Here is a 25,508-nt window from a genome sequence, read left to right as displayed (position 1 = left end):
TAAAAAAGCTATAATTTCGTATTCCCACAAAACTGAACGCTTCATAACTCGTCTTGCAACTTAAAAGCCCATTCACGCCAAAAAATACAAATATCGCCAACTATATTTCACGTCAACGTGTGCCAACTTTGTTTATTGTAAGTGTGCACTACTTTCTCTATCGTTGTTATAGCTGTGATGTGAACTTCCCTATGCTCATAGAATTAGAAATATTATTAAAACTTAATAGTTATATAGTAATTGTCATTGTTGTGAGCAAATAAACATCCTTGTCAGTATTTTATTAAACAGTATGTATTTTGATTGAAATTAAGGGTCTACCATTGACCTCATGTATTAAGACAAGAAATGTACACACATGCAACACAATGTTATTGATATATAACTTCATTCATGAGTCACATTCTATTACAAATGGGCTTTAATCCATAATACCATTGTGCTTAAACTGGATCCAAAACTCACCTTAAAGTGCTATCAGTGCTTTTGCATTATGTGTTTCTTCAGAAGAATTTAGAAATGCACTGAAATGAAAATATCCGTCCGAAAAAATACACTGGGTGGACACTGAAACTAAAATCCATGTGCTGTTTTTTCATTAATCTGTCGAAATACTTGAAAAGTATTTTATAGTAGATTTAATTTCGTAATAAATTAAATGTCCATTCAAAATTAGGGGTCACTTATACCCAAGACTGCATTTTCATGCAAAGCACTTAGAGAACTGGGTAACACTTTCTATGAAGCCCGTATTTATAATACATTATAAGGGTATTCTTAAGGCATTATAATGAATGAATAATGCATAAGTTTAAGAGTTTGATTATTTATAACACACAACGAACACCATATTAAATTTATTTCATTTACAGTATAATGGACTGTATCATACCTTGATATTGTTTATTTAAGATCTGCACAGTATCTTACTACAGTTTGTGAGTGGGTAGATGTTGAGTGTTATTTGAGTGTTTCCTGTGGAGCTAATGTTAATTAGTTGATGTGAGCTTAATACTCCAACTGAAAAAAAAATGCAATTTTTTTTTTATATGGTTACATTTTATTTTGATGGTCCCCTTAATCAATCAACTATAAGCAACTTTGCAACTACATACCAATTAACTCTCATTAGAGTATTAGTATGCTCAAGAAGAATCTAGTATGATGGAATAAGTTGACGTACTTGCAAAGACACTTATATTCAGTTTATCTGTTGGTTGAGCATCAAAATAAAGCGTTAGCATACATTTACAGTAGCAGACATACTCCAATGACTTCTAGTTGAGATGTAGTTACTTATCAACAGCCTTCTAAAGGGTACCATCAAAATAATTAAACTGATATTACAATAAAAATAGTTTAAAGCAAATGTATCATATTACACATTTATCTGATCTGTTATATGATCGTATGACCTTGCGCTTGATATCGCAGTGATCTACCAATTGAGCTACAGGAACACTTTAACACTACAGGCTGTTTGAGAGCAAAATTATTATTATTATTATTATTATTATGGTCTTTAATGAGATGATACAACATATTATATGTATTCGTTATAATGCTTTAAGAATACCCTTATAATGTATTATAGATACAGGCTTTATAGAAAGTGTTCCCAAAACATTTTCTAACATTATCAGTGTCTTTAATGATAATTTTGACCAACTAAATGTGTCCTTTTTAAATAAATAAATAAAATAAACAAAAGTCTCACTGACCCAAAAAGTTAAAAAGTTATAGGCATTTCTCCCCAAAAAATTATACCATACAAAAGCAAATTCAAAAAAATGCCACATGGTACATCATACACTACTAACATCCTAGTTTACTAATGTTACTCCATATAACATTATTCCAACATCCTCCACACTCTCACTAATGTAAAACTATAATTTAGTAAGCAAGCCCAATAAAGGCCTAGAATACATTTCTGTAAATGCGTGGTGGCTGTTTATCACTATTACTATATTAGGTATAGTTAAGTCATCTGTTGGCTTTATACGTGGATGCATCTCGTGGGTCGCTTCTCGGGTTACTCCAGTCATCAGCCTCGGGACCTGTCTGATAATGTCGCCATGCTGACCTATTGAAGACTGGAAGACGCTCAATAGACTCACTAGAAAGAGCCTGGAGAGAGTGGGAAGAAAACCATTTCTAGTCGAAGCTAATGGTATTACTCACTCTTATCTAAGTGTCTCACAGATAAAAAAACATCAATGCAAATACCTTAAGATGAATTACTGCATCCGTCCCAAACCCTTCAATCGAGTACAGGCTCAATTCTCCCTGAAAGTAGCGTGCATAGAGTCTACAGATTGGCAGTCCGTAGCCAAAACCAGCCTGCATGGACAATATAAACAGGTGGCATGAATCTATGCATACAAATACAGACTTGTGCTGTCTGATGGGTCATTACCAGTGGCACAGTAATGTGTGAAGGATCAAGATGTGGTGTTGGAGCAGTGGAATACGTGTAATTGAAGAGACGATCGATCATTCGTAAGGGGACACCGCCACCTTTGTCACTAATCTAGGAAGACACATACACATCAAATTAATAAAGTGCAGGTGTTACTAAGTATTCATGTTTTTGCTTAATAGTCTTGAATGGAACCTTTATTGAGAGATCCTCTTTTCCCAGAGTAACCAGTGCTTTCACTGGAGGAAGCCCCTCACTGCTGTTTTCATAGAGCTCCACTGTTGCCCGCATGGAGTTCTGCACATGTACACATCAAACAGAAACTTACTCAGATGTATAGTAAGTAAAAGGAAGAAAATAGCTGGCAGAAGTCCTCCTAAAACATCATTTGAGAAAGAGTTCATTGTGTTCCACTGTAAAGATCACCTAAAAATAAGAAAAAAACTTTTGGTGACACTTTAGGTTCAATTCATTAAAGGAATAGTTTACTCAAAAATGTAAATATTGTCATCATTTACTCATTCCAAAGCTGTATACATTTCCATTTTTAGGTGAACTATCCTTTTAACTTCAGATACAATTAACTACTAATGAAAATACTTTTATAGCATTTACTATTATCTAAGTTGATGGTAATTTCTAGATACTGTATACTAATATTTGTATTTAAATAATAAATCAACATAGGTTATTTTATGTATTAAGAATGATTATCAGTGTTTTTAGTATCATTTACTTACTATAACAGTTTTTACTAATAATTAGTTTTTATTTTTATATTTGCTGGTTTGATTTTAATTAAAAATACAGCATTTTTTGTGATTGTCATTTTCATTAGTTTTTTAATCTCTATATAATTTGAATTAAAATTTACTTCTGTTTTAGTGTTAGTTACTTTAGTACATAATGTACGCATGCAATTAAAAAAGTCTGAAATGACTTTTTATATTTTATTTCAGTTAACATTTTATGTTATGTTAGTTTTCATATTGATTTCAAACAGCATTTTGTTGATGGCTTAGTATGGTTACTTTTAGTTTTACTTTACTATAACAATCCTGACGATTATTAATAATATTCAGACTGGCCTCCTTTTGATGAAAGTACTTTGAAAAAAGATCAGTACAAAATGTTTGAAGAAATAAAGTTTCCTTCTAAAATATAATGATTAAACAACAATTAACTAGGAATAAGTGTTTATTTATAAATTAGCATTAACCTAGATTATAAAATACTATAAAAAGTTGTTTGTTGTCGTTGTTTAATTTATTCTTTGTTTGTATCTGACGCATAAATTAATGCTTACAAATGAAACCTTATTGTAAAGTGTCACCGGCCTTCTTTCTCCTTTTAAATTAGCCAACTGTCTATTTTTCTTGCCTTGAAGAGCTCAAACAGCATGTGGAAAAGATGAGAGGGCACATAGACCACCTGTATAGGCTTCTTTGGAGCTTTGCCTAGAAGATAGAGTGAAACAAGATAGGTAGGCACATACACATTAAAAGAAAGTTTAATTTCGACATATGTTATTAAGGACAAGTCTCACAGTTGATTTCCCAGATCTTCAGTTCAGGAGCTGTCATGTAGTACTTATCACAGACCATCTTTGCGCTCTCATATGCATCTGAGATAAGAAAACAGAATCTTCAGAACCATGTTTATTTTATGTTTCTGTGCATGTCTCTTTATCTCACCTCTCACCACCTCAGCGACATTGCACGCTGGGTCGATGCTTCCGATGTGTTTTGGTTGTGCAAGACAAGCGGTGTCACCAAACAGAAGAGCTGCAACAGAATGGAGAGCTGCTTAGACCCCGGTTCTAAAGACTATAAAGACATTCCTTCCATCAGATTTAATTCCTTAACATTAATCCAACATGAACATGATGTCACCCACTGTGCTGGTTGATGAGCATGCGGAAAGAAATGCGGTTGGTGTAGAAGCGGTCAAGAAAGTACTGCACATTGCTGCTGATGAAGGGGTCAAAACCAAACTTCTCTATGTATTCGATGACACCCTGGGCCATTGTGGGCACCACGTCGCTGTGCCTTTTCTGAATCTTAATCAGGATCTCTAGGAAGCTGAAGCCCACAATCATAAATCATTTGGTGTAAAAGACCATTTGGGTAAAAATAATAGAACATACATGCATTTTCTTTACATATAACTATGTTTAAGGGAATAGTTCACCCCAAAATTTAAATTGGCTGAAATACTAACCCTCAGTCCTTCCAAAAAACATGCAGCTCTTCACTTAAAAAGACTGTTCCCATGTGGAAACAAACAAATCAACATCTTGGAGGGCCTGAGGGAAAAAGCGCATTTTCATTTCTGGGTGAATAATTCCTTTAATGCTCATCCCTTCAAGAAAAAAGAAAAGAAAATTATTTTAAACTTTCCCTGGCAAAATTGTGTTAGTGACAGTGACAGTGTTTGCAAAGGTTGCAGACTCACTCCTTAAGGGTGCAGGGATCCTCCGGACTTATTTTCTCATACTCTAACAGCTCTTTAAAGCTCTGGCTGTACCTACGTAATACCACAGAAAGATATGTATTAAAGATGTTACAATTATTGGCAAAATGAATGTATCTCCTACTTTCCCACTACAGCAAAAGACAGAAATAACAGATTTAAAACCATTTTTAAGCTGCTAAAAGTGCTAGTGTTCTAATAATTTCGGCCACCACTACAATTGAACACAATGAAATATTACATTTTATTTTTTAGCTTTGGATGCTAAGTACTTCATAACAGTGTTGCATACAACAATTTTTCAATTATGGAATAATCAAGAAAATTCCCCTTTATATAAACAGTGCTTTGTACAATGCAGATTGTTTAAAAGCAGCTTCACTGTACTAAACAGAAAACTGACAACGTTGAATAAATTGTGTGAATAAAACTGTGTTGATGTTGTAAATTCAGAAATTATGAAGAATTTCAATTTAGTTATGAAGCAGCGCTACCCAAGACAATATAGTCATTTTTCAGCTCAATTCAGTTCAAGTTTTGTTCTTATCTGAAAGTGTCAGTGTACTGTAGAATGTATAATATTACTGAATAATAAGTGTCTTTTGAAACTCAACTAAGCAGAACAAAGTGCAACAGTGGCAAGAAGCCTAAACTCTTCAGATGAAATTGGGGAAGAACAACAACAAAAAACCTTGAGACTGCAGGACTCTACATTTACATTCTGCTACATGATACTTCTTTGTATGCACACATTTCTTCAAAACAATCACTCTGTGCCCTTTACACCAGAACCAGTCACAGTTTACCCACAGCTCACACTCATCATCACACCTGACTTCCTCACCAGGACTCAAGCAGTTTGATGGATGGCTGGCTCTGAAGACTCACGGGTAACAAGGAGACTTCCCTCATCGTGTTGGCCAACCTCACTGCTAGTTCTTTCCTCAGAAACATGTAGGAGGTTTTTTCACATGCATTGTCCCTGCCTGGTTAAACAAGAGGCAACAACAAAGTTATCTCGTTTTCTGATGCTGAGCCTGTTGAGTCTATGTATGCTTTGCATGAGTGTGCCATTCTACTGCAGAATTACAACTACTGTATACTGAAAAAGATTATCAATCAAGATTATCAAAATAATTATCAATCAAGAGTACTAAAAAGGAATGTTACACCTCAGACATTAAATATCATACACTACCAGTCAAAATATTATTATTACTTTCCATATTTTAGAATAATAATGAAGTCCTTAACAGTGAAATAACACAAATGGGGATATATTTAAAATATATAGACTAAATATATCTATCTATCTATCTATCTATATATATATATATATATATATATATATATATATATATATATATATATATATATTAAGCTTTTATTTTTATATAGTTAATTCATATTACATATATTTTTTATCTTCCCAAACTTTTGACTGGTACTGTCTGTTGGACATTATGCATAACAGAACCACACATGGGGCTTTTTTTTGAGTTACATAAATTGTGTAATAATGTTCGTTTAGTTATGACACAGAGTGATATGTAACGGAGAGTCTATTTTTATTCAGATGATGGCAGTGCTGTGCCAGCAGAGCTTTAGCTTTCACTTGACTTAACAGTCAAGGTTGTTTAGAAAGTATAAACATAGACGTGTTTATTTAATCGCAAGGAATATGTGGCGAGATAAAAAACGAAATGTTCAACACAAGACACAGTAGAAATCCCTGAAGGCAGGTTCAGCACGAGGAAATTGTACATTAATAAAATATTATCTGTTGCAGCGGTTTATCATAATATTTGTTTACTCACCAAAATCCAGAAATTGCTTGATTGACATCGGTGAGGGCGAGAACCTTGAATAATATTCGATTTTGTGCGTGACATCTTTCAGTAAGAAGTTAAACAGTTTCATGATTAGAAAATAAGTCTGTCAACGACCATACAGCTCCAGTACAGCGCTCACTCCTGACTTGAGGTGGACTGAATGTCGTATTTAACTCACTCAACACTTGATTGTTTTGCGCTTGCTGTCACGCTGAATCTTGTGATCCTCATCACGTGACACGACAGCGCGTGCTATCACTTGTAGGGTCGATTACACTGGTTGCCAGATTAGGGATGGAATGTATTATGCAAAATAGCTTCTTCTATTTTGTGCAAACTATTATACGGTGCTCAACAGTCTATGCAATAGCCATTAATGGGAGATCAGCTGATAAAACATAAATCATATGTAGGCTAGCCTACTTCATTAGTGACCCTGGATTTGACTAGAAAAAATATTTAAGACAACACACAATCAGTAGAATCTGCAGTTGTTAGAAATATACATTGCTTACATTGCTGTAGATCTATACCACAGCATATAATTAATTATATATTTTCAACGTTTTTGTGAACATTTTAAAAACCTGCAAGTTCATTTTATAAACCAACCTGTGATCTATAAGGAACATAAAAATAAAGATTCAAAATAATATTTTCTGCAGAATAAATATTCTATTCAGTTAACAAATTAGAACAGAGAGTGTACATACAGGATTATTATTTAATAGAACTAGGAGTTACAAATAAAGGAAGTGTTCTGTATTGTCATATTTGTAGTGTCAAATGTGGATTTAATGTTAAATAATTTTTGTACGTAAACAGGTTAAAACTTATGTGAAACATATTTGCATACTGTATGCTTAAAACACATATTTAAGCCTCTTAAATTAATCCAAAGACTACATAAGCATCCTCCATATCCGTTTAGACAGTAACATGAGAGGGCAGTCTATAGAAATTAATGTACTGTTATCTGCAACCTCAGGAACTCTTAATCGCACAGTACAGAGACAAAAGTATACGGATCAGCTGTTATTTAGAAAGTTGATGGCCAGTGGAGGTGTTTGTAAACATTTGGAATCAATAACATTCTCCATTGTGATGTCTTATGGCAGGATAACAAATCATACTTGCATGCTTTTTCTTTTCATAAAAGTATACATAAAAATGTACGTTTGTAACACACCCGCTCCACAGTATTGTAGTTTAAATGTGGAGATCTCAAACAGTTGCAGACTTTTTCTGCTTTATCTTTTGTTTTTAGTTATCTCCAATCAATGCCTATGGAAAATATTTGCCTGTAATTTAAGTTTAGTGCGACCTTCAGGTCAAATTGTGCTTTGTGATTCAATCAGGTTTTTGCTCAATCCAATTTAAATTAAGATGTAGAATATATCAGAAATATTTCAGATTCTGTCAATAATCAAATAAATGTTCTAGATTTGTCACCAGCAAGAATGCCTTGTAATTTTTGTACTTGTAATGACATGTAATTTTTCCATTAGGCTCTTTACAGCCTATATACTTTACATAACGCATCAATATATACATTTATTAAAAATAAAAAAAATACAAAAGGTAATCAAAAAGGGCACAATGTTAAGTCCTATATATAGAATATATCATATATAAAGTACACTGCAAAAATAAAACAATATTATTCAGATCTCTGAAATCTTTTACAGAATCTCCCAAAGATACACCTATTGTCTCTGAGTTATGAACTTACTTCAAGTTCAACAGAAGCAGCTTTAGAATAAGAAGGAGAAATATATTATGTTCATGGAAAATCTTACAATGTACCCATAATGTGGACCAAACCTAAATGAATAGGAGAAAGCAATATTGTTGATAAACAACTCTTATTTTTGTCAGAATTTGCACAGCAACAAGATGGTATTTGATGGACTGGAGTCATAGGGAGTACTTGTGGGTTTATCACCTGTTTGGACTCTGATGGCACCCATTCATTGCATAGGATCCATTTGTGTGCAAGTGATTTAATGCTACATTTCTCCAAATCTGTTCCTATGGAAAAATAAACTCATCTTGAGTGGCCAGAGTATTATTCACATAAACTTCTCGAATGTTAACATTTTACTGCATATGCTGTTTGCAATCACTAACCTATTCATTGGCAACAGTCTAACAAAATAACTTATTAAATCTATATGCTCACCTAAATTTAATGAACACAATCTGTCAAACACCACCTTACAGATACAATACACACACAAAATAAATACTGTATATAATTATTTCATTCAGGGGCAATAATGTTGTATCATTACATACTATATAAAAGGAATCAAGAAAAATAAGTTGTTGAAGCTATAGGGCTATGGCAAGAAATCTTGCACTTATAACATATAATAACAAATAAACGATTACAAACAACGCTTCTCACAACTAGCAAGATTTCACAATATCTCCTTCTACAGGATGAATCACAAATTGCTGTAAAGTTAAAGTAAAAACTGTAAAGAGAAAGAGTCCCCTTTATTTTTAAGATAAATTGTTTGTGAATATGCAGCTTTATTTTTCACTTGATTTTAATTTGACAGATCATATTTTAGCAAGTAGCTGACACAATGACAAAAAGAATGCCTGTCAACAATAAAGTAGGCTCCATAGAAATATGCACGGATGTGTGGAGACTCATCTGTGTCAACCACAACAGATCTCAAGTTCATAAAACCAGTTTTGCCTGTCTGTCACATGTATGAGACAGCCCAGGCATGTTTTACATAGATACTTGTTATGCCACATTATATTGTACAGTGAAGCAGAAAGAAAAAGAAAGCAATGCTTTTCGGGTTAGGCTCTTTGAGTGTGCTATTATCTGGTCAGTGTGGGAATATATGAATTTGGTGACCAGCGGGTGGCTTAGAGCTATTTGTGGAAACCAAGCCTTTATGTTAATCAGCTAAGAAGCTCAGCATACAACTGCAGCCTCTCACTCTCACCAGGATAAAAACAGTGAACAAGTACTCTGTTATACAAGACCAAACATTTCCTGCAAAAGCAGTGAGCATCGTCTAATAGCTTGGAGCACACTGATTACATTTATAACATAGACGATTTGGAAATACACTGTTTTTCATGGATAGATTAATTGCTTAGAGCTTTTTTTCTAAGCCTATTTATTCTGATTTTCCATGACAATAACGATGCTGTAATAACTTAATACTACTGCAGTTACTACTGAAGAAGACAGCTCACCTCCAAAAGTTGTGAACGCCTCACTATAGTGATGTGAAGTCTGAATCATTCACACGAATCGGTTCGTTTGAACCGGTTCAAAAGAGTGATTCAGCGATCTTTTTTTATTTTCATGGCATCATGCATCTCTGACATCCCTGCGTTTCATCCTCTAAAAATTCCAAATAAAAGCCACCAGCAGTTGCATACATATTTTTAATAAGTTTAATAGTAAGAGTGTTTATTTGGCCTAATTTCATGTGTAGCTTACCAGTCCAGTTTGCTATGGACATGTATCATAAATCAATTAGGGATTTAGAACCGTTTAACATTTTATGTGAATGGTAATGCACTTTAGCATGTTTTAGCATGTTCAGACTTTTTTTTATTATTATTATTAAAATTCATGCCTGCTGAGAAAAAAATGACACATAGTTGTATATTTCACTAGAATGTTAATATGTATTACATATAACACTTTAATTTTCAATAGAAATCCCCTAATTTGAAATTTCAAGTAAGGCTGATTTGGCAACATTTACCAGCACAAACATGCTGGGTTTGAAATTGCCTTATGTAAATCGCTATTTTTTTAAAATGGTGTTAATGTGACCGGACCATAATATTTCCACTAATCAGCTAATAAAGTAGTTTACTTCTCGCTTCAATATTAGGTAGTATTATCAATTGATAGCTGATTTAAGATCCGCTCGAACCGATTCAGTCCGATTCGTTCAGACCGATTCAACTGATTCGTCCAAAAGATCCGATTCAAATGAACGATTGGTTCACGAATCGAACATCGCTACTACACTTGCGTTAACGGCCGCTGTGTTGTTTGGATTGCAGTAGGAGAGTGGCTAGGGATAGAGAGAGAGAGAGAGGGAGGGAAGGAAGGAAGGAGAGAGAGAGATGAAAATCACTGCCCGGCCACACGACAGACACGCCACGCATGAAGAAATTCAACGGCCGTGGCGACACTGAAGGGCTGTCATATCTCGGGAGGTTGCGGACAGCGTCCGTGGTGTAGAGAGCTAACGTTACCTTGAAAATTTCTCCCTTGTTTTCCACGAAGTGAAGGAGGTGAAAACTGTCCGCCGCCATTTTTTGGAAGTGACTGACTGGGAGTGAAGAGTTAGCTGTAAATTGTCCACAGCTGATTTAGTTTATATTTCCTGTGAGTCTTCACCTTCAACACTGTCAGCTCGGACGGCCTGGATACTGTACGTTAAATACACCGCTTCTTTTTCTCCAATATACGAGCTGCCAAATGTCCAAAGGAATAAACAAGAAGTGATTTTGTTTACACATTTCTCCTGAATTCTCACTAACTTAACTGTTCCTCCCAGAATAGCTGGTGTGGGCTAAGTTAGCCACAATAGCACGCTGAGGTTTTCTTCTGGAGTCCGCTCAAACCTGGCCTGGTGGACGGGTGAGTTCAACTAACGTTACACCCTCAAACGAGCCGTTTATCTGTTCTTGTCAGGACCTTACTGACGTCTCGCTGCGGTTGTGTCAGTATTTTGTCGTCGCAGGAAGTTGGCTATCATTCCACTAACTGCTCCGATCAATATATGGATAATATTGCTTGGGTTTGGTCTACAACTTTTGACGGTGTTTAATCTTGTGAAACAGACAGCCCACATACTTAAAACGTTCTCGAATAGCTGTCACTAATGTTTGAGACTTCAGCGTTAATTACGTTAAGCGTAATTTTGTTTGTGCCAGCATGTAGAATTGACAAACTTGGCTTAGGGTGATATTGGTTGGTTTATATTGGTAAATTTACTTTGACATTCATGAGTGTCGAATGGACTGCAAGTGTTTATATAAATATCAAAATGTTTAAACTTTGCAAGGTTGTTCCCTGCTTTGATGGATTAAACCAAGAGGTGAATGAAAACTATATAGTATAAATATCAACTAACCACATTGTTTTTACAACAACGTCCAGTAGGCTTATGGCATATTATTGCAATGGCACTCCCTCCCAGTTTCACTGCACTGTTTTCAACAGCAGGCTTTGTTAACTAAACAAAAACAAGCATTTTAAGGGCCTAGTAATTATTACAGTCCTCATTATATAAATTAACTATCCACAGCTCTGTTATGCGAAGTAATCAGCTGATTAAAGCCCTGGTTTATCGAGCTGGGTATTCCCTTGTTGTGAGCTGCATTCGGTGACGCGCGCCGCATTCCTCATAGCAAGAGTGTTTACATTGCGTAACACACACTGGACTGGCCAGCAGCCCTTGTACTCTTCTCCATACCTATTTAAAGCATAATTCATGATGGTCACCTGGCCTAGGGACAATACAGTTCACTTATTAGCTTAGTAATCGCTATTTAATAGATCACTTCCAAGCAGCATCGTCTCATTGCTGAAAGAAGCTGAGCCTGAATATTGATCGCCTATCGAGACTGCGCTGCTCTTCCCATTCTTTATTAATGTGGATCTATTGGTGTGCATACCAGATTCACTGTGCTTATATGGAGTTTGGCAACCGTTTGCATGTTAAAATGTCTTGAGATCTTATCCTGAATGATAAATATTTATTTTGTAGTTGTATCTTTTAACAAAGGACACGTGCTTGTTTTTCTGTCTTGTTGCAAGCCTTTGTAATATGCATATTGCTTAAGATGTACATTTAAATTCGTAGTTTTTTTTTCTAATGATGTGACGACTTAACATTTTGGAGCCAAATTTTGTGCACCTAAAATTGACTTTATTCCTCTGTTGTTTACCTTTTGTGGTGAAATCACAATAGGGTGTGATTCATTTTGGTGTAATTTTACACCTTCATTATAGGAGCAGTTATTACATATTTTACACTTTATAGACCAAGTTACATTTAATTATGCATATGAAAAGCATCCTGCTATTATTATATTGTATAGTGATATACAATGGTCATACATTATTGATAAATGTAATCGGTTTAGGCTTTCAGGCACACATTTTCAACCTATTGTCATATGAATTATAATGATTAATAATGGCACATTCAATAATATTTAAGTGGGCTGGATCGCTGTAGGCTACCATCCAATCTAGTTATTGCAAAGGCATGAGCAAGCAACACTTCTCTACTCAATACTCTAGATCACACATTATAAATCACTTTTTGCTTGAACTGTTCATCAGTTCTCTTTTTCGTTGCCCTTGATTGCAATTTCTAAATGTTGATGATGTCTGTAATGGCCTCTTTTTCAGCTTTGTATTGTTGATGATGCATGCTATTCCTTTTGTCTTTTAATATTGTGACAGTTACTCTGAAACTCGGAGTGTGTTGAGTAGACTCATTTTTGGTTATTTATCTTGGTAATAAAAACAGAAGCCACCCTTCCTTGGCTAATATTTCCAAGATTAATAGCCAATCAGAGCTGCAAATATTTTGCTTCATGTCAAGTGAAGATAATAATGCATGCCTATATCAGCCTATGTCTGCAGCACTGCTTTTGTACACAGAACTAATGGGACTGGGAGCATGATAGTCATTTATGAGATTGATCTCGGTGTGATTCGATTTACTCTATCTAACCATTTTGCGTTGAATGTACATAAATAAACGTCCTTGTATGGCGTGCACAGCATGTTTAAAACAACCTCACACAGGCTATTCTGAAATGCTATGGGTGGGTGGTTTTATTTATCTAGTCTCAGATCTTAAAACTAGTCATTAGCAAAATGAGTTTGTTTACCAACAACAAACTGCGTAAAATGAACTGTACTGTATGGAGAAGTCACCAATGATTGCTGGGTCTACATTATCCATTCAACACTATGTATATGACACGCATGTTTTTGCGATCGAAAGAAGATCCATCCACTAATATGCTTTTCATAATAGAATCCAGCAACAATATTTTTTATTGAATTGTGCTGGTCTAATTACCTATTTTTTTTTTTTTTTATGAGTCAACTCTGAATTTTTATCTTAAAATGTACAAATCCTATTAAGGGTTTATGGTTCTTTTATGCCATTTGAATTTGTTTATCACCATGAAAATAGCCAAGGAATCTGGTATGGCATTAAAACCCCAACTAACGATTTGTCTAGAAGGTGGAAACTTGATTAGTGTGTGAGAATGTCACCTTTAGAGAATCGAACTGAAAACCTGTACCAGGAATGAGGAACCTTCTGTCATGTGAACAGTTTCAACAGCAGAGATCTCGATCAATACAGGAGACTTCCAGTGAAGGACAGTCATGCTTTTTTGCACAGACAAGCTGGAAAGAACACGTCTGGTGTTGTCTGGTATTTCTTTAACTCTTGAAAGCAGCTTCATCGTGACATCACCAGATGAGAAAATCTTTTCTTTGGCCAATAAGTGACAAAGAGATTTTGACAACATTGTCTGTCTGTAAAGATTTGTTCATGTGAATTTGATTGAAATCACCAATAATATATTGAATTGTACATGACAATATAAAGAATGTATGTATTTCTCCCTGGGTAGAGATGGTTAAGGTTTGGGGACTGACATGTCATGGATATTTGGTCGTTTGTTGACCAATTTAACGTAAGTGTATTTCATGCTGTCCTGACAAAATGGCAATTAAAAAGACTGGAAATAAAAATATGACTGTACTGCACAAGTTGTATGAACTTTGCTTTTGGAGCTTGTCATGTCAGTCATGGTCACTAAACTGGCGTTGATTGGAAGTAGCTGTTTCTGCAGCTTTTCTCCTACATGACATGAGGAAGGATGTTTGGAATGACTTAAATAACAAACTATTCTTTTAAAGAATTAATCCAAGCATGTATAAGATGAGTTGGAATACCATGGATGGTTAAAATACCTCTGTGATTTGAATGCCAATGGTACACACAGGAATGGCAAAAAATTAACTTGAACTCTGCTTGATTTCACCCTTATTTATTTTTTTTATTCTTTTGGAGTTATTTTTTATTGTTTCAGCAAAATTCCTTCTTATCTTTGCTTGGTTTTTAAACAGAACAACAGACAAATTAATTTTAACTATTTCATAACTTGCTGGCACAAACTCATGAACATTGTGTCATTCAGCAGTTATACACTCCCTGGAAGTGTAATGTTGTCAGTGTTTGTCAGTCGAGTTCTTTTTGTGTCTGTAACTCAAGGTAGGCTAGATGTGATGGATAATCTCTAATTTATACATTTCCTGTTTGTGCTGTCTGTCAGAATGTCAGTGTGCTTGCAATCATTCGGCATTAACATGTCCTCAGAGTAAATGATATGCTCCAAAAAAATGTTTCTGTCCTAGTTGTTGTTTTGACAATTGGCCAAAAGGATTTATGAAATATGCTCTTTATGTCTGCTGTCCCCTGCCTGTGTCCTCTTGAGAAAGTTACAGTGTGTTATGTGACAGCGATTTAATCGTAGTGTGAATTCTTCACAGAGGTTAAGGCAAATCGAAACTTTTAATCACACTGCTTATCGAGAGATTAAGGCCCAACAGATCGCGCTCACTCATTTTTTCAAGATTGTTGAAGGGAATTCCCACAGAGACTGACTGGAGAGATTATGGCCAAGTTCCTGTCTATGTGTCACACTGGAGTTACTAGTCTGTGTCTCAGACTGTCTTGCGGAGCTTCTGTAATGTAGAGGCCTGAACCGCAACAAAATGTTGCTTATGCGAGACCCAGGCCCTAGTTAAGAAAGAGCATTGACTGCTAGTTAAAGGGATAGTTCACACAGAAATGAAAATTTGATGTTTATCTGTTTACCCCCAGGATAAACAAAGTCACCTACATTCTGGGGGTAAAAGGATACACATACAATTTTCATTTTTGGGTGAACATTCCTCTTAACCACAGTAAATATATAGATTTGTTTCCTTTACTGAATTCAGTTAGTTTTCTGCCATCCAGCATGCCATGCAACGTTTTTTACGATATATTGTGCTGACCTTCTTTAGTTACTATCATTTTCACTTCCATCTAGATCTCATCTGAAAAGCAGTTCTTCAAATTACCACTTAAGTATAGTTTGTTAATGACAGTATCTATAAATGGATAAACCAGTAATTTTAATTCTAATGTACGCAGTTTTGGGAAGTTGGAGTGCAAACATACAGTGTTAAGATCAATATTGTACATTAGAAATATTCTCTGGTGCGTAACACCATTCCCCTTAGCCTAATGAATGCTGAGCTGTTTCTGTTTGGTCCCAGAGGAGCATCAGTAGTGAGTAATTCAGCAATTTTTCTCAGAGGCTACATGTTTTCTGTGTGGAATAGGTTGATAGTGTTTGAAGTTTTTCATGAACCGAATCATTCAATGAAGTCAACACAGTTAATTAAGCTTACTCAACCTTGTGAGGCAAGATTTTGCCCTGTGGGGTTTGTTAGTTTGATCTGATTACTGTACATGGAAATATTGGGATTTATGTGAAATATTGGCTTTTTGCTTTCAGCCAATTGCAACATGATCAAATGTGCTTTTTAGGCTAAAATAGCCTTACTTTTTCTTATGAGGTTAACTGTTACTTGTAGGATGACTCTTCCCCCCCACCCCAAAATTTTCCTGATCTGCCTGACATAGCAACCTTTGACTCAGATGGGATAATCATTACCGAGTACACACATAATGTATTGACTGTAGAGTTGAGCCAATAGACGATGCCATCACAATGTTGCACCGGCATCATGACCCCCCCCCCCCACCTTTATGCACGATCACTTTTTAGTTTTCAGTATCGCACATAGTCTATTTATACCAGCGGTTCTTGATTTCAGTGTTTGTTCTATTCTAATAAGTGCCCTGCGAAGTGGACATTACAGGATATTCCGCCATTAATCCAATTCAAAGCAAACGTATATGTTCCATTCAAAGTGCCTTGAAGTGTGTGAGATGTGATGTCACACTTGTCCGTGTGTGAGATGTGATGTCACATGTTTACAAGATTATATGTTTGTTAGTGTTACTGAGGGTCTGCAAATCATTTGCCATCTTCCTCAGTCATCTCTCCTTACACCGTGTCTACACCGGACGCTACAGTTGTAGTGTTGTGCCGCGTCACATCCACTAAAGACTTCTTCACTGGATGCGACAGTATTCAGTATCCTACAATAATGTACAGTATTTGAGGCAGAACTCACAGTACAACAAAATCACATTGCGCAGTACACCAAAATACAATAGATTTCTACTGTATTTTCTCGCGCTGCGTCGCTCGCGTCTGGTGTAGAATAGAACCCATTATAATTAGTGATGTTGTGTACACTGGATGCTGTAAACTGATGCCTCATTCTATTTATGACATGCTGACACAAAATTCTAAGTATTTTCAATGGTTGCATTGTCGCGTCCTGTTGCGGCACAGGCACGCATAGTCTGTAAGTAAGTACAGTCAGTAACGTAGCAGAAAACATGGACAAAATTGCAGAATCCAGTCATAAAAAAGGAATTTACTAAATAATACAGAATTGCATGGAATTGGTCTTATTTTTGATGAATAAAAAAAAACAAAAACAGGTCAGTACATATTGACTGTGTCTGTGAATATTATGCCATATTCATTTAATTACTAGAAAATCCACAACACAGAATTTGTGAAAAAAAAAATTATATTATTCAATATTATTATTTATTCATTTTAGATGTTTACATTTGGAAAAGCTGTGCTTCCAGCATAAACCTTGCCCCTGTTGGTTTGGCAGTAGCTTTTCAGTCTTGAACTGTCCACACATCTAGACTGATCTCCAAAATCAAATCTCCCAAGGGTGACATTTTTTTTCAAAATATTACTCCGATCTTTATTCCTCAGAATGCCCCTAACCCCTTTGATCAACTAATATTCCCTGTGTAAATGATGGATCCACAAATGATTTGGGCAGGCTGGTCTCTATCACAGAAGTACAAGAGGCAATTTGTTCACTTCAAAATAGTAAATCTTCTGGCCCTGATGGCTTTACCTTTGAATTTTTAAGACTTTCTCTTCTGTTCTAGCCCCAATACTAGAAAGATGAGGCCTTTCTTTCAGGGCTGCTCCCAAAAACCATGTCTGAGGCATCCATTTCATTTTTGCAAAAGAAAGATAAATATCCATTGCATTTCTTTGTTAAATGTGAATTTTAAAATTGTATTTAAGATCCTTGCCCTTTGCCTTCAGCAAACTTTGCCTGCTGTTATTACTTCTGACAAGACAGGCTTCATGGCTGGTGGGCACTCTTTTTATAACACCAGAAGTTTTTTAATACCATCCTTTCTTCAAGTTCTGACACAGCAGAGGCTATATTGTCCCTCAATGCCGAAAAGGCATTCGATAGGGTTGAGTATTTGTTTTTCATTTAAAATAAATTTGGTTTAAGCTCAAATTTTATAGCATGGATTTTGATTATTATATTCTTCCCCTGTAGCATCTGTGCACACCAATGCAACACATTCTAAAACTTTTCCCCTTCATCAAGGAACTCACCAAGGTGTTGCCCCCTTTCACCTCTATTATTTGCATTGGCTATAGAGCCATTAGCTATTTGGCTGCAGAGTGAGGAAAAGTTTGAAGGCATTACCCTGTTTGGAACCTCTTATAAACTGTCTTTCTATGCAGATGACCTTCTTTTATATGTAACTAACCCCACTTCATCATTGCCACAAATCCTACAAATCTTTTATTTGTTTGGCAAATTTTATGGTTACAAATTGAATCTATAAAATAGCAAGCTGTTCCCAATCAATTTAGCAGCTGAGACACTTTCTCAATATCCTTTTTGCTTTAAGTGGGCTTAGGAAGGATTCGGATATTTAGGTGTATTCATTACTAAATCAGTCAGTTATTTTCAGAAAAAAAATTAATTCCCTGCTAGATGCTTATAAAGAAGGTGGTAATCTCTTCCAGTATCACTAATTGGCTGTATTAAATTGGTTAACACTACGATTTTACCCAAATTCTTATATCTCTTTCAACATATACCCATTTATATTAACAAGTCTTTTTTGTTACTTAGAATCAGAAAACTAAAACTTTTCTGTGGGGCGGCAAAAATTCATGGATAAGAAAGGTTCTAGAACTTCCAAAGTCGAAAGGGGGCCTTGCCTTACCAAATTTTCAACAATATTACTGGGACTGTAATATTACTAAGATTTTGTATTGAACCAACACTTCAAGAGTTTGTGAAAAACCTATGTGGTCCCAAATAGAATTGTCATTCTCAAAATTTTCCCTTCATTCAATGATTTGCTCTCAGCTTCCTATAAATAGTAAATATGTCTCAGACAGTTTAGTGGTGACCAATACTCTTAAAATATGGGTTCATTTTAGGAAGCATTTTGGATTAATCAGACTGTCAGCTCTTGTACCTATAGTCAACAGTGTATCTTTTTTACCATCATGTTCTGATCCAGTTTTTCATGACTGGTCTTCTAGGGGTTTTAGGATTGTCAAGGACTTGTATGATAAAGATATATTTTTTTCATTTTCAGAATTGTCAGAAAAGTTTAATCTTCCTAAAACCCATCTTTTTAGCTTCTTTCAGATCAGACATTTTGTACAAAAACATTTTGTTTCTCCTCAGTTCTTCCTCAATCTTCCTTCAGATTAAAAAATGGATACCATTCTTTCTCTTAGTCCAGATAGAAGAGGGCTAATCTCTGTAATTTATGAATCAATAGAATTCTAACCCCTCTGAATCACTCAAGAATACTGTGAAACAAGAGCTGGGGTTGACTATAAGTGAAATAGAGTGGGATTATTTACTTGATTTAGTACATTCTTGTTCTATATGTGCCAGACACAGTTTGATGCAATGCAAGATTCTACACAGAGCACACTACACTAACACTAGATTAACCAAAATATACCCAGACAGAAGTAACACTTGCAGTAGGTGCAGACAATCTCCTGCAAATCACACGAGTTTTGGTCTAAAATATTTGTTACTTTTGAAAAAACCTTTAACATATCAGCCACTCCAAACCCTTTTGCAGCTCTGTTTGGAATTTCTTTTAAGCCAAATTTGCCTTCAACAATACAATGTGCTATTGCTTTTACCACGCTATTGGTTAGGAGGCTTATTCTCCTTAAGTGGAAACATGCATCCCCTCCTTCATATGGAGATGGATAAAATAAATTATTTTATGTTTAAAGCTGGAAAAACCTTTTATAAAACATGGAACCATTTGTTGAATTATATTGATACTATTGATCTGTCACTTGAAAATGCAGAAGAGTATTACGTTTTTTTTTTTTTTGATTTATATTTGTATTTATTTATTTTTCCTTTGTACATTTACTGTATCATTTAATAGCTATACTTACAGTATTATTGTTATTTGCATTTGTTTCTGTTATGTGGCTGGGATACTAGGGGTGAAGGAGATGGGGGATTGGGATGGAGAAAAGCAGAATTGTGGATAACAAATTTGTACAAATTTTGTATATGTAAAATGTAAATGTCTGCACAAAACATCAATACATACATAAAAAAAAAAGTTCTTAAAGGGAGATAAACCCAAAAATGAAAATTGTCATAATTTACTCAACATCTTGTCATTCCAAACATGTAAGAATTTCTTTTGTTCTGTGGAACATAATTTGGAAATTTTAGAAACTTTTGTCCATACACTAGAAATCAACATTCTACAAAATCTTTTGTGTTCAACAGAAGAAAGTAACTTGGAACGACATGAGGGTGAGGAAATTATAATTATTAGGATAACTTTCCAGCAGTCTATCCTAAAAACAGTGCTTTACTGTCAAATACGTTTCTATGTGAAAAAAATGCATTAAGTTTGATGTATTTGTCGTGAATTCAGTAATATCTGTCAGTATGGTCATCATTAGGTTCTGTCATTCAGAAACATGCCTTTTCATACAACTGCTATGCTGATTACACTCAACTCTATCTCTCATTCCATCCTGATGATCCGCTGATAGCTGCTCGCATCTCAGTTTGTCTAACAGACATTTCTTGTTGGATGAAGGACCATCATCTTCAGCTCAACCTTGCCAAGACAGAGCTGCTTTTTTTCTTAAAAAAAGGAAAAAACCGAACTAGCTTTCTTTTCTTTTTGTATTCTGTTTTCTTTTCATTTATTATACAATTAACAAAAGCAAAAAATATCTCTACACTATCTTGCTCTATTCTTTTTCTTTTCTATCTGTATTCTTTTTATTTATTATATGATTTAAAAGGCTCTTGCTATGCATTGCTCTTTTGTTGAATTGGATTGCTTCCAATTCAACAATGCTCGTGGTGCCAGGGTTCAAAGTCCAAAGCGCGAGGAAAATCTGCATATCTGCAAAATCTAACATATAGATAAATTGAATACAGACCAAAGAAAACCTGTTAGATTTACCCCGCAGCTGAATTATATTTTATGTTTAACCACTAAATAGACAGCGGCACATATCAGAAGGTCTAGCCGAGGTGAGGCTGCTTCTCGGCGGATAGATGATCACTGAGCGCTCGCTGATTGCGTGGAGCTGACCGTCTCTGAGATCGGCAAAACACATTTTTAAATAGGCGCTGTCTTTATAAAGATTTGAGTTTTAAACAACTACATTATCACCTGAAATACTTTTAAAATAACATTTCATGACACAATAACAGTAATATTTTGAAAATGTTGATCCGAATAAATGGTGGTTGAACTCAACCAATGCTGCGTGAACTCAACCAATCAGCATGTTTAGCGCCCAAGTCCCGCCCCCGAAAGTTCTGGAAATTTGAAAAAGTTCCACCTCGCCAGCAGGGACTTTCTGAGGGACATTTTTTTACCCAGAACTTTATTTAGTTCCTGGTTCCTGCGGTGGAAACACACCGAGTACCAGGCCAAAGTCCCTAGTTCTTGGGTAAAGTTCCTGCGGTCGAAACGCGGCATTATATGTTAGTACATAGGCAATATAGGCTACACCTTTCACACTGCACGTCGGTCCCGGAAAATTGCCGGATTGCCTTCTGTGTGAACGCAAACATGTCCCAGGATTGATTCTGGGTAACATTGCCGAGTTCAGTCCTGGAACGAGTGAGTGTGAACAAAAGCCAGAACCAATGCCGTAAAGGGTGTGTCATAGTGATGACACACATTATTGTGCAACCTCTTTTACCGGGTGTTTTGAAGGCAGATCAATGTTCGCAAAGAATATTTATGTGCCAACTGTAATGAAGCAAAGATCAGTTAGCACCTCACTGGCAGTGTGAATGAACCAAAATCTAACTATCTGGGAACAATTGCCGGCACACATTATTCGTGTATTATCCGGAATCTCAGTGTGAAAGGCCCCCTAGTGTTCTAAGAATCTTTAGTAATTTTGCAAACCGTATTTTGTAATTTTTTATCGTAGGAAATCGCCACTTTTTATTTTGTCACCATACTTGCTCGTGTTACTACACATGTAACAGTCTTTAAAAAACATGGAAGTTTTTGGTATGTTCTAAATTCATCCCTGTTTGGATCCTAAGGAATTAATGGTGCTAAGCTAAACGCTAGCATAGTAGCGCCATGCACTACAGCAATTGAGTGCACACACTGAGACAGGAGATGTATGTATCAACTAATCTAAGTTGAGGGAAAAACGCAGTGAAATATGGAAATTCTTTAATAAAGAATATCACTTTGGGTTTGAGACTTTAGTCTTTGCCTCTTCAGGAATCTTCTCTATTAATGAACAGTTTGCAACACTCAGAAGAAAAAGGAAAACTTGAAATCGCATCATATGACATCTCTTCTAAGACATCACATCTTTAAAGAAGTCGACACCACAACTATAAGGGAGAAACAATATAGTTGGAATCACTTTCAAAAAGATTTTTTCCATCTGATGAACAATACAAACAATAACATTCAAGCAGAATCCATCCTGTTATCATGAGCTGGAGAATTGAAAGCAGACGAGTTTCTGCTTAAAATAAACATTTACATTTATTCATTTAGCTGACACTTTTATCCAAAGTGACTTAAAAAATTGCTATTTATGTCAGAGGTCGCACGCCTCTGGAGCAACTAGGGGTTAAGTGTCTTGCTCAGGGACACATTGGTGTCTCACAGTGGATTCGAACCCGGGTCTCTCACACCAAAGGCATGTGTCTTATCCACTGTGCTAACACCACCCATAAACAGGGCTTAACTCTTTATAAAAATAAAAAAAAGGCCTACCTGAGAAAAGGTAGCTCACCAGTGTGCGATGTTTTGGATTCTGTGAACAGATGGTGTGCAGAAATCCAGATATTGTTACTGTGTATTAATGTCAAGCCCACTATACTGTAATATTGTAGTGAAGTTGATATAGTGACATCCCTATTACATATGTTGACATTTATTTATTTGTTCCCTCTCAGGTCCCTATGCATACACTGCCTCCCTCTGGCAGATGAGTAACCAGCGGGGCACAGTCACACGGCCAGATAGTCCCCTGCGAGCGCGGCGCGTCCTCCGGCTCGCAGCATGCCCGTCACCAGCCGGGCAGGGAGCCTGAAGGACCCTGAGATTGCAGAACTGTTCTTTAAGGAGGACCCCGAGAAGCTCTTCACAGACCTTCGTGAGATCGGTCATGGCAGTTTTGGTGCAGTGTATTTTGTATGTATCAAATGTTGCAGTGTGTAGAATAGGACTCATCATTTTGCAAAAGAACATAATGAGAGGTTTGGGAGACTAAATTCTGAAATCTGATGTGAATCTTGTTTAGGCACGGGATGTGCGGACCGCAGAGGTGGTGGCCATTAAAAAGATGTCCTATAGTGGGAAACAGACTAATGAGGTCAGTTTTCCTACATTCCACAGTCATTACATAGTCATGCAACAGTTTGGTTGTGGATTAAGCTTTTACTTCTAAAGGATGGGCAGAGTGATTGCATTATATCTCTTGTCCAATGGACTTGACTTTTCCACATTCACAACTGTGGCTTGGCTCTTAAATAATGACTTGGCACAGTAAAATTGAGCAAAATAAAGACAATTGCTGAAGTCACATTAAGTCTTGTGTAACCCCACAGATTGAAGTGAGGCACCACAGCCATTCATACTTTAGCTGGTGGCAGCGTTTCCTTTGTAATTTCAGATTAGCAGTAATCGGATTACACGTAATCTCTTTCAAAGAATCCTTCAGAAGCTTTTAGGACTGACTTTCCTTTTCAGGACCTGTACTAGTAAGTCAGTATGTCCTGTCTGCTCACGTCAGCAGTGGATGCAGTGATCTGGTGGAAAATTGGAAATTCATTGTAGTCTTTTCTGGCTCATTTGAAAGAAGGCTGTATGATTTAATGCTGTTTTGTCTTTACTTAGAAATGGCAGGATATCATTAAGGAAGTCAAGTTCCTCCAGAGAATACAACACCCAAACAGCATAGAGTATAAAGGATGCTACCTGCGGGAACACACGGCTTGGGTAAGATCTCTCTCTTTCTTTTCTAAATTCTTTATTCTTGCTTTCACTCTTTGGTATAACATGGCAATGAGTATATAAACTAACTATTTCATTTCTGTGAAAACAAGCTATATGAAACAAATCCTAGTGTAAGAATAATTTTTTTTAAATAATTTTAACGTTCCCATACTGTTAAAACATAAATTTCCTGGATTTTTTCATGATAACTGATGATGATAATTCATGTCCGTCCACAGTAAAGTGCACACAGCCTGTATAAAGTAGCTGTGACTTTTCACTAAGCGTTGAGACTTTTGTAAAAAGCTGTCATCAGAACAACGAGCACCGCCCAACGTCCCACTCTACTTTTGTCAAACCCCCAAACAACATCACGTCCATGCCATTGCTGAGCACTGAGCAACAACAACACTTAAACATGTCGAAAAGATTAACCTAAACCACGAAACCAGATCGGCAGACCTGTAAGGTTATACTCTCAAAGGATGGACAATCTGACAGGATTGTTACTATGAGGTGGATCACATCTAACATGTATAGATAAATTGTTAATTTTTTTAGTACACATGCACACAGACATTTTTCGTGAGAAATATATTGCAAGAAATCTGTAGACTTGTCCATAACAACAAAAAACATAACTTTATTGAACCTTTTATAATTTGTGTGCAATGAAGACGAGCATTTTTGATGATCGTTTCTTTCCAGTCCACTTGTTTTATCACTTTTAACCACAGCTGTCTTTGTTTTTTTGACTGGCTGTGGCAGCAGATATGCGATCAAATTACAAATTTGAGGTTGTATTACGTTGATTCTGGCACCTAACATCAAATCAAGATGATATTTTAAGCTCCTTACGTAGCCGAATCTGTGCTGGTTTGAATGGGCCGCCTCCAGTTTCCCCTTTGTTTTGCTGCCTAACAGCTAGCGCTGTGGTCGGTTGACCCTAGTGGTTGGTTTGGTCGTGCGTCACTTAGAAAAAAACAGGCCAGTCAGAAGAGATTAATTAGACAGGCCAAAATCAACCTGTTCTTAGCAGACCTCTTGAGAAAGGAGCTGTAAAAATATCATGAGATGTTTTTTGGTACTTATACCACAAATATATATTCTTAAGGATGTCAAAACCTAAAAGAAAACTCCGTAAAGTTGTACAATATCTGACCTTTTAAATCTTGGTATGACCAAGTTGTTTTTACAAGGTGTCTTTTAGGTCATACAAGATTTGTACATGGATATTTATTAAAAGGTGAAGAATCACCATCGTTTCTTACT

General features: G+C 35.9%; 2 protein-coding genes across 4 annotated transcripts in view; one reads left to right on the top strand and one right to left on the bottom strand.

The window, feature by feature from the left end:
• Positions 1–2: 2 nt before the first annotated feature.
• On the bottom strand, positions 3–11,108 carry pdk3b (pyruvate dehydrogenase kinase, isozyme 3b). Of its 2 annotated transcripts, none has more exons than XM_026195759.1 (11): positions 10,975–11,108; positions 5,739–5,880; positions 4,877–4,948; positions 4,319–4,503; positions 4,117–4,206; positions 3,969–4,046; positions 3,803–3,879; positions 2,618–2,719; positions 2,420–2,533; positions 2,230–2,343; positions 3–2,130 (listed from the first exon to the last, which is right to left on the bottom strand). In XM_026195759.1, exons 2-11 carry the CDS (start codon positions 5,846–5,848, stop codon positions 1,987–1,989), a joined length of 1,086 nt encoding a protein of 361 aa, XP_026051544.1. In that variant the 5' UTR covers positions 5,849–5,880; positions 10,975–11,108; the 3' UTR covers positions 3–1,986. The 2 variants fall into 2 exon arrangements, with proteins under 2 accessions (XP_026051544.1, XP_026051543.1); XM_026195758.1 differs by lacking the exon at positions 10,975–11,108 and adding an exon at positions 6,712–7,104.
• Positions 8,798–25,508, top strand: part of taok1b (TAO kinase 1b) — a 31,460-nt gene continuing 14,749 nt past the window's right edge. The window contains exons 1-5 of one of the 2 annotated variants that reach the window (XM_026195753.1): positions 8,798–11,153; positions 11,285–11,362; positions 23,195–23,432; positions 23,542–23,613; positions 24,138–24,239. In XM_026195753.1, the coding sequence (XP_026051538.1) occupies positions 23,301–23,432; positions 23,542–23,613; positions 24,138–24,239 (306 nt within the window). In that variant the 5' untranslated portion in view covers positions 8,798–11,153; positions 11,285–11,362; positions 23,195–23,300. Of the gene's footprint in view, positions 11,154–11,279; positions 11,363–23,194; positions 23,433–23,541; positions 23,614–24,137; positions 24,240–25,508 lie in introns of both variants that reach the window. The other variant, XM_026195752.1, reaches the window with a different exon arrangement.

This window comes from Carassius auratus, chromosome 21 (assembly GCF_003368295.1).
Source record: "Carassius auratus strain Wakin chromosome 21, ASM336829v1, whole genome shotgun sequence".
Taxonomy (NCBI): Eukaryota; Metazoa; Chordata; class Actinopteri; order Cypriniformes; family Cyprinidae; genus Carassius; species Carassius auratus.
The sequence above is the reverse complement of the archived record's forward strand: the minus strand, read 5'-3'. Positions and strand labels throughout refer to the sequence as shown.

What these genes read in the sequence shown, in the direction of transcription:
- pdk3b (XM_026195758.1), bottom strand. Translation starts at nt 6,814, where the DNA reads ATGAAACTGTTTAACTTCTTACTGAAAGATGTCACGCACAAAATCGAA. An exon ending in CAAGCAATTTCTGGATTTTG is followed by an intron (nt 5,881 to 6,711) that starts GTGAGTAAACAA and finishes TTGTTTAACCAG; the next exon opens with GCAGGGACAATGCATGTGAA. An exon ending in ATCAAACTGCTTGAGTCCTG is followed by an intron (nt 4,949 to 5,738) that starts GTGAGGAAGTCA and finishes GGTATTACGTAG; the next exon opens with GTACAGCCAGAGCTTTAAAG.